This window comes from Polypterus senegalus, chromosome 6 (assembly GCF_016835505.1).
Source record: "Polypterus senegalus isolate Bchr_013 chromosome 6, ASM1683550v1, whole genome shotgun sequence".
In the NCBI taxonomy this organism is placed as follows: domain Eukaryota; kingdom Metazoa; phylum Chordata; class Cladistia; order Polypteriformes; family Polypteridae; genus Polypterus; species Polypterus senegalus.
The window spans coordinates 83,295,446-83,310,176 of NC_053159.1; the positions used below are offsets into that span (position 1 = coordinate 83,295,446).

Sequence of the window (14,731 nt, forward strand, 5' to 3'; positions counted from 1 at the left end):
GGAAAGATTTTAAAAATAACGTAACACGATTGTCAATGTAACCTTTTGTAAGTAGTGCCTGGAGGATTCAGTGTGGAGAAACTCTAGAGACAGCGTGTGTATTAACTTGTGGATTTTTCTGTGAGTATTTGGTGGCAGTCTGACGAAGTTGCTTCGAAGACGGCGTTAGACTCGGAGCTCAGCTCAGAGCGAAATGAGGTAAATGGGAGGGGAGATGATGGCGTGACTCCCCCACCCGCCTTTAACTGTCAATCCCCACAAACACAGTCTCTCAGAATTTGCATAAGCACACCCCTTCACCTACAATTTTAACTTAGTTACAAAGTGATCAAAACTCTCGTTTATATCCTGCGTCCTCTCATTAAACTTGTATCCCGCATTACCTGTGGGCATGTGAAACGCCAGCGGTAGCCTGTCTATGAACTTAATTTAAAGTTTAGGTTTACACCTTGCTTTCTTTCCGAGGTAGCAGCACTCATGAATATGGTAGTATATTTCACTCGCTCGCTTCTTATTGTTTCGCTGCCTTCTCAATTATATAATGCATGTTTTCTTAAGCGCTTTTTGGAGGTCTTCCTGGTTTTCTACGTACTGCGTTGACAGTCAGTTCACGTGATTACGTGGGAGACGTGATGATGTCACACGAAACTCCGCCCCCCACGTCTTTCCAGCTCAACTCCATTACAGTTAATGGAGAAAAATACCTTCCAGTTATGACCATTAGGCGTAGAATTTCGAAATGAAACCTCCCCAACTTTTGTAAGTAAGCTGTAAGGAATGAGCCTGCCAAATTTCAGCCTTCTACCTACACGGGAAGTTGGAGAATTAGTGGAGAGTGAGTGAGTGAGTGAGTGAGGGAGTGAGGGCTTTGCCTTTTATTAGTATAGATCGAAATGTCCTTCCTTAGCAAATACTTAACTGCGTTAGATGTACCATCTTGCCAAATATCTCATTTTTAACTAAAAGGTAAATAGTATTTTTGCCGATGAGGAGGTGAATGAAATTTACGTAAATAGTATTTTTCCCGATGAGGGGGTGAATGAAATTTACATTATTGTTATATTTTATATATTTTTTATTTATCAGATTAACAGGATTACAGTTGCTAGAAGTTTCAGCAAGTTAAAACATCACTCACACTTTAGTAGCAATAGTAGTAGTAGTAGTGGTAGTAATATTGTCAAGTTATTACTTGTATATATGACCAATATGCAACATGTTGCCACTCTTCAATATTATGATAAATAATGTGTTAAAATGCAAAACTGCATTTTATTTAACAGAAACTACAGATTGATTTATATGAGGTATTCAGAAGTATTTTTTCATACCACTTGTTCAGTTATGCTTCCCTTTCCTGAAACCTTATGGATCTTACATCAGTGGCCAAGTAGCAGAAGAACGTCATGTGCCAGGGAAAAACACCTTGTCCAGAAATATCAAATTGAACTTTGACACTCCATTATAATAAAGAAGGGTAACCATAGATATTTCAGAAAGTTTTAACTGCCACAGAAAACAATGGCCATTTTCTATAGGTCTATTATAGAAGAAGTGTTCTGATCTCATCCATGACAATTATTGTGTTCTGCATCTAAAATCTTGGGTGGTCACCTACTGATTGTGAATTCACCCTAATTTGCAGACTGCAATATAAACCCATTTAGTTCTTATTCAGCTTGCAGCATCTTAGACCACCCTTTGTTCATGCTTCCTACTTCTGGTAAATGATTTGGGTCATTCAAGAATTTAAATAGTACTTTACCCCAAGCTGTGAGATGCATGGATTGTGATGTCAAGAATCATCTATTATTGATGAATATGTTTAAGTGTGTTGTTAATTATGTTGTTTTTGGCTGCTTGGGGAATGATGATTACTGTTGCTGTTGTCCTTATGTTGTATATTTGTATTGATGTTTTATTTGTATGAGCTTCCATTCAACTGATATTGTTATGGAATTCAGGTATTTTCATAGTTTTACAATAGTGGTGTAACAAAAAAATACCAAGATGATGATAATATAGATAGTCCATGCACTTTTGTTTAATATCTGAAAAGACCACTTGAACTCTTTAATTAAAAAAATAAAATCAATACGATTTCTTCCATGCAATGTTGATCTATAACTTGTTAAAACTTTTTGCAGTAAATGCTGATCCTCTGCTTGTGTATATTGCACCTCCATCTGAAATAATCTGATTCACCCATTATGACTGATTGTATTTTTGTATGCTGTAAATTCAGTTGGAGTAATCAAAAATATCCCATTCTTTACGAATTAATAGGCTAGCAGACTACAGAATAAATGTTGCTAGGTGTATTACATCTTACAGCATTGACAGTACTGTGTAAGTAATAAAATTAACAAAAACATATTATTTTCCAGCACAGGTCGCAATTTAAAGGAATGGCTGCAAACACAGTTCTGTGACAAGCCACTGGAACAGTGTGAAGACAAGCGATTGCATGATGCAGCTTACGTTGGGGACTTGGACACTATCAAGATCCTGCTCAAGCAAGACAGCTTTAAACAGTGAGATACTACCATTGTAGAGGGGGAAAAGGGAAATTCGAAGATGTTTTATTTAAATGAATACATGGTAGATCATGTCAGAATAATGTATAGTTAATCTAAATATAGTTTATTGTTTGCATAGTTTGTTCACAAGGTTTCTTGTTTTATAAAAACATCATTCAGACAATCTTCGTGTGTAGTGGTGCCTCTCATTGTTTAAACTATTACAGAGCAGATAATAAGGTTGCATGATGTCGGCAAAATCTTTGCATTGTTGTACATATTGTAAGAAAATAAACTCCAGGATGATTTTTTGACTTTTCCATTTGACATGCTATAGTTAAAAATTATCACTACAGGAACAGAAAGCTAAACCCAGTTCCAAAAACACAATAAAAATACTTTCATAAAGAAAAAAAGCTTGAACAGAACAATATTCAAATCATTATGTTATTGAACGGTTGATCTTTCTAGTTGAATTACTGAAACACTTAAAATATTTAATATAACTCTCATGCCAGTTCTTTTTAAAGTGAATAAGTATATAAATAAATACAGTATTTAAAAACAGCAATAGGACCTTAAATTATGTTACCTTTAGGAGACAACTAACTAATATAAAATTTCAAGAATAATAATTTTAAATAAGCCAACACCTTTCTTTAGGCAGGCAGGCAGGCAGTGTGGTGTAGTAGTTAAAGCTTTAGTCTTCAAAACATGAGGTTGGGGATTCAAATAACCTATTGAAACTGTGTGAGGATGAGCAAGTCACTTCACTGGCATGAGCTCTAACTGGAAAAAAGAAAACAAAAAAGAAATCTAAACATTTGTTTCTCTTGGATATTGTAAGTTGTCTTTAATAAAGGCCTTATTCAACTGTAAATAATAATAATAATACAACCATCAGTGGTTGTGCAACTTAGTTTCAAGATATCTTATGTGTTTAGCAAATTGTTCATATTAGCCAAACCAAAATAACCTTATAGGTCTTGTATTTCCTAAAGCCACACAGAATAATACTTGGGCTAGATTATAGCATTATTTATTTTGCAATTTCCATTCCTCCATACATGTTATTTAATGTAGAAATATACTGGTGGTTTGGCTGGCAGGGGAAATTTTTGGTGCATCTTTCAGTTGCAACTAGTAGTAGACAAGGAAACCACCTGTGTAATACAGTGCAGGCCAAAGTCTTCAAGTGTACGAGAGACATAAACTGGAAAAGATAGTATGGAAAGAGCACTTCTGTATGATATTGTAGGGAAAAAATGAGATTGTTAAAGAACAATAGACCCAGTCATGCACAACACCCTGCAAATGAAACAGGCTGGAGCACTGCAGAGAGAAAGTGTGTCACAATGGATGGAACTTTCCAAAAATTTACATAGACCTTAGATAGAGGTAGCCTGGCTTGTACTAAAGCTGCCACACCATCTATTTAGTGAGAAAGACCACAGTCTTGAGGGCTTGAAGAAGACTCGAATACTTCAGAGCTGCTGAAAGGCACTTGGGCCTGAATGGGAATTATTGTGTGCATACTGTGCCTTTTAGAATATGAGGGGGAAACAAATGAGGCTGCCTTAGAGATTTATCAGTTTAAGGACTACTGAGAGGTCAGAAGTACAGGAAGACTTGTGACTGTTAGGGATCTCTAGCTTGGTATCCCTGTAGTTCTTGACATTGCAGTGTCAATCCTGTTTCTGGAAGTAATGCTTGTGGGCATTTTAAGCTGTTTTAGAGCAGATAACAGGTTGGATCTACAGTCAGGAGACGAAGTGGAATGAAGGTGTGGGAAGACAAGTCAATATTTTGAGAAGAAAAGTGATGGGGATGTGGTATGTAAGAAGAGAGTGCTTCCAAGCAATTAGGCAAACCAGGCAAACAGGTTAAGCATCCACAAGCTCAGAGAGGCAATACAGTTGTTTTTGCTTGTGCTTTATTTGCTTTGTATTTTGAGGTCTTTATTTTTATAACCCTGACTTTGTGTTTCATGGTAAAATAAGCTCACAGTTATTTGGATATCTTTCTTGCCACTATTAATGTTGTGAGCACTTTGGGAAGCTTACCACAATATATCTCATGATCTTGTTTGTGTGGTATTGCTTGATACTTTGTGTTTTCACTATACTCCATTAGTAAGTTGGCACCACCCTGTATGCTTACAAATAGAAGTATATAATTTAAAACAAACACTGTCTGCAAAATAACTTCAACTATGCAGGACTTAAACCTAACTATTTAAATCAAACACCTTTCAGTTGACCTAAAGTGATATTAGGATGTTGTTTACTTGTTTATTAAGAGCTCTTTAAAAACCACTTGTAAAGGCATTTCAGGAGTTTATAAAAAGATGTACAGTATAAAGTAAACAAGCTACATCTTCTAACTAGAGCATACAGTACCTATAGTACCCCTTGGAAGTTTTCACATTTTATTGTTATACAACATTGAATCATGCTGGATTTAATTTGGATTTTGACACTGATCAATGGTTTTTTAATGTCATTTGAAAACCAATCTCAAAGTGGAGTTAATTAATTACAAATATGAAACACAAAATAAGTATTCACCCATTTTAATATGACATACCTAAATCATCACAGGTGCAGCCAATGTGTTTTAGAAGTCATATAATTAGTTACATGGAAATTGCCTGTCTGTAGTCAAGGGGCTTATGAAAGTATAAAAATGGACCTGTATCTGGAAGGTCAAAATTGAGTGAGTTGCTATCATGGCCAAACATATATACAATGAAAACGAAAGAACACTCAAAACAACTCCATGAAAAGGGAACAAGAAGTTGTCCAAGTCATTGAATATCCCTTGCAGTCCAGTTAAATCAATCATTAAGAAATGAAAAGAATATGGCACATCTATAAAACTGCCTAGATTAGGCCATCCACAAAAACTGAATGATCATGTAAAAAGAAGACTAGTGTAGAATGCCACCAAGAGACCTACAGTATGATGATGATGATTAAGGAGTTACAAGTGTCAGTGGCTGGGATTGGAGAGGCAGTGCATACAACAACTTTTGCCTGGGTGCTTCACCAGTTGTAGCTTTCTGTAAGATCGGTAAAGAGAAAGCAACTATTTAAAAGAAAAAAAAAATGCCCATGACATCTAGGTTAGAATTCGCCACAGGTCCTGTGAGGCACTTTGCTGTTAGAAGGTTCTATGGTCTGATGATCCTGAGTCTAACCAGAAAAACTGTAAATCTGTTGCGAAAACCAAAATGCTAATCAACATCCAAAGTCAAAAAAGGGAATTGCCAGAAGTCAGAATCTCAAAAATAACTAAAGAACCAACAATTTTAGACGACACATAGCGCAATGGCACCAACTTGCAAATCGTCACATGATGTTATGTAGTACAACCTCTGGAAACTACACCTCTAGCAACAGTGTGTTTTATCTTGGTACCAAGACCACAAGCTTTTGGCATCCACAGAGAACAAAATGGGACTGGTGTAAATTAAAAACATCATGCATGCAAAATTCAGTAATAATCCAGGCAAAAGTTAAAACCAGAATAATCATAAAGTCAAATCACAGACTGTAAGTTAAAAAATAGATATAAAATGTGAAATTTAAACCTCAGGAATACAAAAGAGGGGTCTATACATGTACATTTAAGGTGTGATTAAAAACAAAAGGGACTGACTCAAATGATACAATGAGCTGAAACTCTACAAAACAAGAAACACCAGTCTAGTGTCTCAACCTATCAATTAAAATGGTATGGTCAAGGCTTAAGTCAACCAATATTAACACAGAGCAACGTGCATCTGCTCTCAAAAGATAATGAACTGGTACTCTTAATAAAGCAGAGTCTTTACTATGATGTCATTAAATTATTGGAGGTGACAAAGGAACAAACTCAGTTAAAGATGTTCGGTGATTCAAGGTCAAGATACATGAACAGTCCAGACTTGCTGCGAAGATATTTACTTTAGGTAACTGAAAGAAGACTTCTTTTTTTTTTTTTTTAACAATCTTGGACACCATCTTAAATACCCTCCAGGGTGATGTAACTTGCAGGGAGATCACTTTGTGGCAACATAGCCCCTTTGCTTATAACAAAGAAGAAAAGAAAGTCAGGCGAATAGTAAATAAAATAGTAAATAAAATGGGATAAAGGTGAGAACAATGCTCTCCAGTGATTAATTTTGCCTTCCTGCTTTGTTAATTCATCTCCTGGTATTCTTGTCTAGTCATTTGACCCATGGGCTGTTGTGTCCTTCTAAGATCATTACACTAATAAGTATACTGATCACTTTTATTGATCTTTTGCAAGTATTATGTTGTCAAAGTAGTTCTCTCAAACATCTTTATCTTCTTCATAGTTATCTGTGTTGTGTTTTTCACCTTAGTCTACCAAAACTACACCCCATTTCAGTTTTGAAACATCTCTTTTTCTACTGGTTCTATTAATCTCCATATTATGTTCAGTCTCTATATGTGTAAGAAAAATTTAAAATGTTGTTAATATTATGGTGGCCAACAAGTGTATTTTATACGCTTGAAAGTAATAAATAGCTGTAATTATCCATCCATCCATTATCCAACCCGCTATATCCTAACTGCCACAGGGTCACAGGGGTCTGCTGGAGCCAACACAGGACGCAAGGCAGGAAACAAACCCCAGGCAGGGCGCACACACACACCAAGCACACACTAGGGACAATTTAGGATCACCAATGCACCTAACCTGCATGTCTTTGGACTGTTGGAGGAAACCAGAGCACCCGGAGGAAACCCACGCAGACACAGGGAGAACATGCAAACTCCATGCAGGGAGGACCTGTGAAGCGAACCCGGGTCTCCTAATTGTGAGGTAGCAGCGCTACCCACTGCGCCACTGTGCCACTTTAGCTGTAATTAATGATTATGAAATGTTGTTGCTTAACTTATTATGTCATTTCTCTGTGTAATTAATTTTCTTTTCTCTAATTTCCAGAAGAATCAATGAAAAGTCAGTATGGTGTTGCGGCTGGTTACCTTGCACTCCACTGCGCATTGCTGCTACAGCTGGTCATGATCACTGTGTTAAGTTCCTGATTGAGGAAGGAGCTGAGCTTGATTTGGTGGATGTTAAAGGCCAGACTCCACTTTATGTGGCAGTAGTTAATGGGCACTTGAACTGTGTTCGGATCCTGCTAGAGGCAGGAGCTAACCCAAATGGGAGCAGGCATCATCGAAGCACACCATTGTACCATGCAGCACGTGTTGGGAGGTTTGACATCCTTCAGGAGCTGATTCGGTGAGCACTGCATTGGCTGTTTGACAGAATGTACTGTATATCATATTATTAATTACTGTGGAGATCTTTGTTGTAATACCTTGATATACCTTACCATTATATATTTTGTATTTGTGCCTGTAGGTCAGCAATCATCTTCAATCGAGCCATGTTGGCTAGAGATAATGCCATAAAGAATCACACTGCATGAATTGTCAAACAGCTTTTAAAGAAAAAGTTAGCTTCTGTTTTCACATATCATGTAATATTTGGCCTGTGAACTGGAGCACAGCCAATAGTAGTTAAAATTAAGATAGACTTGGGAAAAAAGTCTACAACAAATAAATATACTGTTTTGTCCCCTGCGAAAAAGCAAGCAACATAATCATTATCAGTACCATGCAGACTCACAAGGAATTTTTGATTTGTGGCAAAATCTTTGTTTTGTATACACCTACACTACCTGTAAGACTGCATTACTGATTTACCTTTACTGACCATTCTTTGTAAGTGGCATGATTTTATATAAGATATACAGTATAATATTACTGCTTTTGCTATCTTTCGTTAACTAGACCTTCTTTTTAATCAATTAAACAATACTATAATTTTAATTGCATGTACTCTCAAATAGAACATTTTGTATAAGTGTCATATTGAAACCCTATAATTGCCGTTTGTTTCACTACTTGTATTTGCAGATGAAAAGTAACAGTGCTAGGCAGAAAAAGCTGAAAGACAGGTATAACTAAAATTTCAATATTTTATTACGTGAGTGTAAGTGACATAAGATTTATTTTAGTATTGTGGAGAATAAAAGAATTATTATTAAACAAGATATGACCATATGAATTGCAGTTTTATGGGTTACCAAATAATATCGCAGTACTTGAAGCTTTTCTCCCCATAAAAATGTATTGTCCTTTAGAAACCTTAATGTTGATTGTTCCATCTTGGTGATAAAGTAGTAAAAATGGTAAAATAAATAAGAAAAATTGCATTCAAATGAAAACAAAAACTATACATACAGGAGTCAGAATACATTCCTGCAGCATTTGGTACAAAGAAAGCACCGCTTAGTTGGGTTAGTAGTCTGTTACAGACCACACTTGTACACAACAACATTCACTCATTGTTGGCCAGTTTATAGTTTCAAGTGACTCTAACATGTCTTATCTTTTGTATGCGAGGAGAAACCGGCAACACTTACCACAATGCCACAATACCTTCCATCTTTAACAACATAATACAAAAAATAGTTTGTATCTAATAGTTACATAATACTGTATTGAAGAAAATATAAACCTCAGTTTTCAGGGATGTATGCTCAATTAATTGAAAGTGTGAAAAAAGTCATTAAACTTATCTATCTAAACGTGAACTTACCTGATGTAAAGCATGTAATGAGTATTCACATTCCTTGTTTCTTTTGTGTCTGTACTGTTGCAAATGTTCAAGTAATACTTTGCTTTGTATAATTTTTATTTAGTAATGATTTTTTTTTCTAGGCTGTTTCCTGCCTTTCAGCAAAAAAGTGTAATATACTAAGTGAATTTATAAAATGAATGTCTGGAATGACAGTATTTGACTAAATACAATTCACTTTCTTGCTTATCCAATCATAGAATGTTACTGTGTAGCCAATGCTCAATGCATAATTATTCTGTGTTCATTCTTATTTTACTGTTTCTTCGGTATGTGTGTACTTTTTCGTGATACCAATAGTATGTTGGAGGAATGCTTATTTATTTATTTTAGTATGTGCAGTCTATGATTTAATCTTTTATATCTTTTTAATATAAATTACTTTTAGTTTCCCAAAATTATTTCTCTGCGTCAGTAGTTGTTAATTTCTCTTTCTAGCTATAAAAATGATGCATAGTGATATAAAGGTAGAAAAGAGCTTTGAGGTAAATTTGTGATGTGTTACTTGCTTATGAGCACAAGTAAGTAAGAATTTCACTCAACTCAATATATATAAATAATAACCCTATAAACCTATTATTTTGGTTTGAATGGACTATGTTTATATAATTTAATAGAATTTTAAGAGTTGTCTGCTCATTGGTTTATGTAGAACAGTTGAATTGCCTCAATCCTTGCCTTATATATGCTAAGTAAAGATTAGAACAATGGTTAAATATTTAGGCAGCCTAATGTGATTTGTAATTTCCATTAAAAAAATAACATTCACATTTAACTCATATCAGTTACAGTTTTGAGTATTTCATATAATAACACAAGGCTGGAACAAAAAATGGGATATTTAGCAATAACATAAAAAGTAAACCAAGCGTATTTACTTTTTTCTTATGTAGTAAACTCTTTTGGTGAAACTAATCCAGTTATATTACAATAAAACAATTACCCATCAGCAATATTAATTAATAATTTTTAGAATTGCATCTATTAATATTATATATCAACGTTTCTTACAAGAAGCACCTCCAAATCACAACACAGGAAAATAACACTCTGCCTTATGTACATCATTCAGTCACTGCTTGATACATCCATCCATTTTAAAGCCATTTAATAAAGAGTGAATTCTCCTAGAATCAGTTTGTTGGAGGATTGTGGGAGGTTGGTTGGCGTGTAAGGTTTCATATGTGAATTGTTTTTTTTTTAGTTTTGAATTCCATTCTGTCATATATAGTCTGACAATGACAACAAAAAAAAAAGCAGACCATCTCATATGACAGAAATCACTAACTAATACTGGCAACATATTTGGCAAATAAAATGTAATTTACAGAAACAGAATTTAAAAATGGTCTTTGTTAACTGGATGCACGAGATTGTTCATTCTGTGCGGGAATACTTTATTTTACATTTAAAGTGAACTTTTGGGGAGGTTATTAATGGATAAAGCAAGAGGTTTAAGTAGCCGGGGGGTGTAACAGTCACATGATGCATAACTGGTCTGATCTTGTCTATCATAGAACTGATGTATCTGGTGATTAAAAACAGTGCAGCAACATGCCAGCTATAACAAGGAACTGAGCGCACAGTGTGATGACAGCAGAAGTTACTGTACTGAGAAATTTTTCACGCCTAAAACATGAAATTAATAAGGATTTATAGGAATACTGTAGGTCTTAATACCTAATTTGGAGAAAGGTAGGTTTAAATAATTTAACAGTAAGTGAATTAGGTAGGGCATCTAATGTGTAGTACACATTAAAGAAAAAAAAATCTCTGTCTGTTTGTCATTTAGTTTCCAGTTCTTTGAATATTTGAAGCTGCTTTGCTTTTTAGACAGATGTGCAAGCAAACATGCCGAACACTAACTAATCTTTCTATTGAAGATCTACCTCTTTTTACATAAGCATTTCTATAAAATGCACATCACACCAAGAGTTATTCAGATGGCTATTAAAAGTATGGGCTGTTTATTACGTGCTCTGATTCATCAGTTTAACTGGATTAGAGAGCAACCACCTCTGCAGAGTTTTGAAGTAACTGACTGCAGTAAATACCGAGGAAAAAATACGATTTCAGTTTTTACATATGTTCCCTAATATCAACCACTAGTAAATGTAGGGGATACGCATATCGTGCACAGCCTCTGAATCTGACTTCAAAGTGTTTTATTAACAGTGTGTCTCACAAACTCTTTCTCTTTCTCTCCCTATCTGTTGATTTTGCAGCTATAAAGCTGATGTAGATGTTGATAATCAATTGGCTAACCGTCCTGGTCTGTTTAGTGCACGGCAGTTGACTTCCCTCGTTGTATGTCCACTGTATATCAGTGCTGCTTACAACCACCTTCATTGTTTTCACCTGCTTCTTCAAGCTGGAACTAATCCTGATTATAACTACTGGGGACCAGCATGCAATGTGAAGTTTGGCAGAGGTTCACCAACTTGCATCCTTGATGCCGTTTTACGACATGGCTGTGAACCTGCTTTTGTGAAGCTTCTTGTTGATTTTGGTGCAAACCTCAACTTGGTACAGTGGGAGAATTTAGAGCCAGAAACAATGGAAAGATTTAAAGTGAATGCAAGATCACTTGAAGTATTTCAACAAGCCAAAAGTAAGCAACAAAATTAAATATAGCAGTCAAATATTAGGTTGAAATATATTTTGATTTTTTTTTTCAGATTAGATTGTTTAGCAAACATTTGATTTTGGTTGAATAATAATCATAAATGTTTGGCTAGCTACTGTTTTGGTTTTTTTTTGAACGGCTGTATATGCTTCCAATGGTACTGAACTATGAAAAATCAGAAATATTTAATTTAGAAAATAATGAATAATGCACCCTCTGTTTCTTAAACATATTGCCATTATGAACATTACTTACAGTTTTATTGATATCCAGCTTTGTATTTAAATACATTTGGCACACCGCAATTAGTGGCAGATGCTATAAAATGAAGGTAGTATGAAGTTTTAGGAAAATTGGGAAGAGAAATTCATCCAATCTCAGCTTTCTAACACTGTTTTATACCAAACATATTACTGACTGACATTACTTTAGTTTCTTGAGTTCATGAGGGCCACAAAAACTTCAGCCTTTAGTTTCAAATGATATTGGACTATCATCATAAATTAAATGCTTTACTTCAGCTTTCAGTTTGCAGTTTATTACATTGCTAATAATCAAGTGGTGAAAAGTAATGAATTACGTTTACTTGGAAATTTTTAAATCTAAATTCTTATACTGTTCACAAAGTTATTCATTTAGTAAGAGTCCTACTTTATTACATTTTCAAGGCAGGACACTACAAAGTGCAACTCATTGACTATGTATAAAATCCAGAGTTCATAGTGGCCAATGAAAGTAAAACTACATGTAAAATTTTGGGGGTTGTACTGTAGGTCATGATCTGAAATTGCAAAGTATGTTATAATAGCCATACAGTTTTCTCATTTTCACTGGCTCAGTAAGTGGATGCATCTCAGTATGCCATGGTGTAATGGTACAGTGTATTGGCTATGGTGGCCCAGATCCCATCTTCAGTCTTGTTTACAGTGACTTTGTGTGTCTGCTGCAAATGAAGATGGCTGCGCAAGGCAATGCTCAGCAGAAAGTTATTGGTGTTGTGGTAGTGGCAGCACTCTTCATAAGAAAAACAGACATGTAATTTGAAAATGTAGTGAAGTACAATTGTTACTAAATTAATATAATTTTCAAAGAGTAAAAGTATTTAGATAAAAATACTTTTAAAAGTACAATTACCTACAAATTGTACTTAAGTACAGAAACAAAAGTAAATTAATTCCTTACTTTCCATCACTTTGCTACCATACCACACAAATTTCAATAATATTTTGGATATACATTTTAGTGATATAGAGTTGCCATATTGCATATCTGCTTTTTCCATTGTTGTTGTTGCAGTGTCATATTTTTAATTCAAATTATTACTCAAGTTGGATATGGTTGTAGACAGCATCAGCAAAGGAAATACTGCACCGATAATAAGTAAAGAAAGAATTAAAAGAACCTAATTTATAATTGCTAAATCTCATGCTTCTCACTTGCCCATACCATTACCCAGAACCCCAAGGAGAATTTGTACCTGGCCACACCCACCATGTCCAGGTGCCCAAGGCTCATTTGACCCCAGATGTTTTCATTATTTGCTACTGGAGTGTTTTGTATTTTCATTAACTGTTTAATAGATGCAAAATACATTTTAGTATTAGTAGAATGAAAAAAAAAACACATGGAAATGCTGTTTTAATACTAATTTTATTTTTATTTTGTTTTTGGTTGTTTTTATGTCTTCTCTAGTTTATCCTAGGAGATTGACCTCTTTGTGCAGATCTGTTATTCGAAGAGCTCTGGGCAAACATCAGCTGAAGGATATTCCTCTTCTTCCACTGCCAGATGCTATTAAGATCTTTCTGCTAAATGAACTCTGAATGGCATGATTTGTTTTTTCTTGTAGTTTTTTTTTTTTTATTATTGTGTGCTACGGTTTGTTTTTGGTAGAAGTGCATTTCACTGGCCTCTTTTGCCTAAACATGTACATGAGCTATGAGGTTATAAGACTTTAGTTATGAATGATAATGAATTTCAAGGATTTTCCCAAAGTTACTGTGTTCTTCAGATGGCCTCCTTAGAACATATTTTGTGGATTTGCACTGCAGACTGATCAGAAATAGTTTTTCAAAGAAGGTATTTTTCTAACATGAAGTGCTGTTATCTCTACACTTGCTCATTTCATTTCATTTGCACTCGAATTTCAAAGTGAAGTGTTTCACTTACAAAGGACACTATGAAATCTGCAAGATGTCAAAATAAAATTTGAAAATGTCAAGATACATTAATATTTGTGTCTGTCATTGTTTGTTTTTCTTGACAAATGTAATGGTTCTGTTGTTACTGTATTTACACCTGACAGTTTCATTTATGTGACCGTGTAAAGATTACAGTAATGTATAGAAAAGAGGGACCCACTACGACAGGGAAGCCACTCCATTAAAATGCACACCCATTCATATTTTAACAGTTTATTGTTTCTGGTCAACCTGCTCTAGAAATCTTTGGACTGTGCAAGGTAACCCATGTAAGTATGAGATGAACTTTTGAATTTTATGCAGAATGCATCCCAGACAGGAATCTTGCTGGCTCCTAACCTCTGTTTGCTATCATGCTGCTGTTTTTAACAGGATTAAATTTTTATATATGCTAAATATAGTCAATACTAAGTTGTTTTTTTTAGGCAGTGTTAAAAGCTCACATTCCATACATTATTATTTACAGTTTTACTACTTCTATTTTAATATTTTCCTGTTTGTTTAAAGACAAGTGGTGTTATGCCTTATAACTTTCAACCTTTAGATTTCATTTTTTACTGTCCTGAAGAAAATGGCTTGAATGTTATCAGACTTAATCTTGCCAAAAGACAAAAAAAAAAGAGCATAACATTTTAATTATTTTTAAATTATCACATTTAAGCCACATTGATTATTAACTGTAGCTTGTACCTAAAAAAAATGGGTAGCAAATCAACTCCCTT

General features: G+C 34.7%; 1 protein-coding gene across 2 annotated transcripts in view; it reads left to right on the forward strand.

Annotated features, from left to right (window-relative positions):
• Positions 1–14,039, forward strand: part of asb1 (ankyrin repeat and SOCS box containing 1) — a 29,356-nt gene extending 15,317 nt beyond the window's left edge. The window contains exons 2-5 of one of the 2 annotated variants that reach the window (XM_039756434.1): positions 2,393–2,534; positions 7,476–7,778; positions 11,408–11,793; positions 13,501–14,039. In XM_039756434.1, the coding sequence (XP_039612368.1) occupies positions 2,393–2,534; positions 7,476–7,778; positions 11,408–11,793; positions 13,501–13,631 (962 nt within the window). In that variant the 3' untranslated portion in view covers positions 13,632–14,039. Of the gene's footprint in view, positions 1–2,387; positions 2,535–7,475; positions 7,779–11,407; positions 11,794–13,500 lie in introns of both variants that reach the window. The other variant, XM_039756435.1, reaches the window with a different exon arrangement.
• The last annotated feature ends 692 nt before the right edge of the window (positions 14,040–14,731 follow it).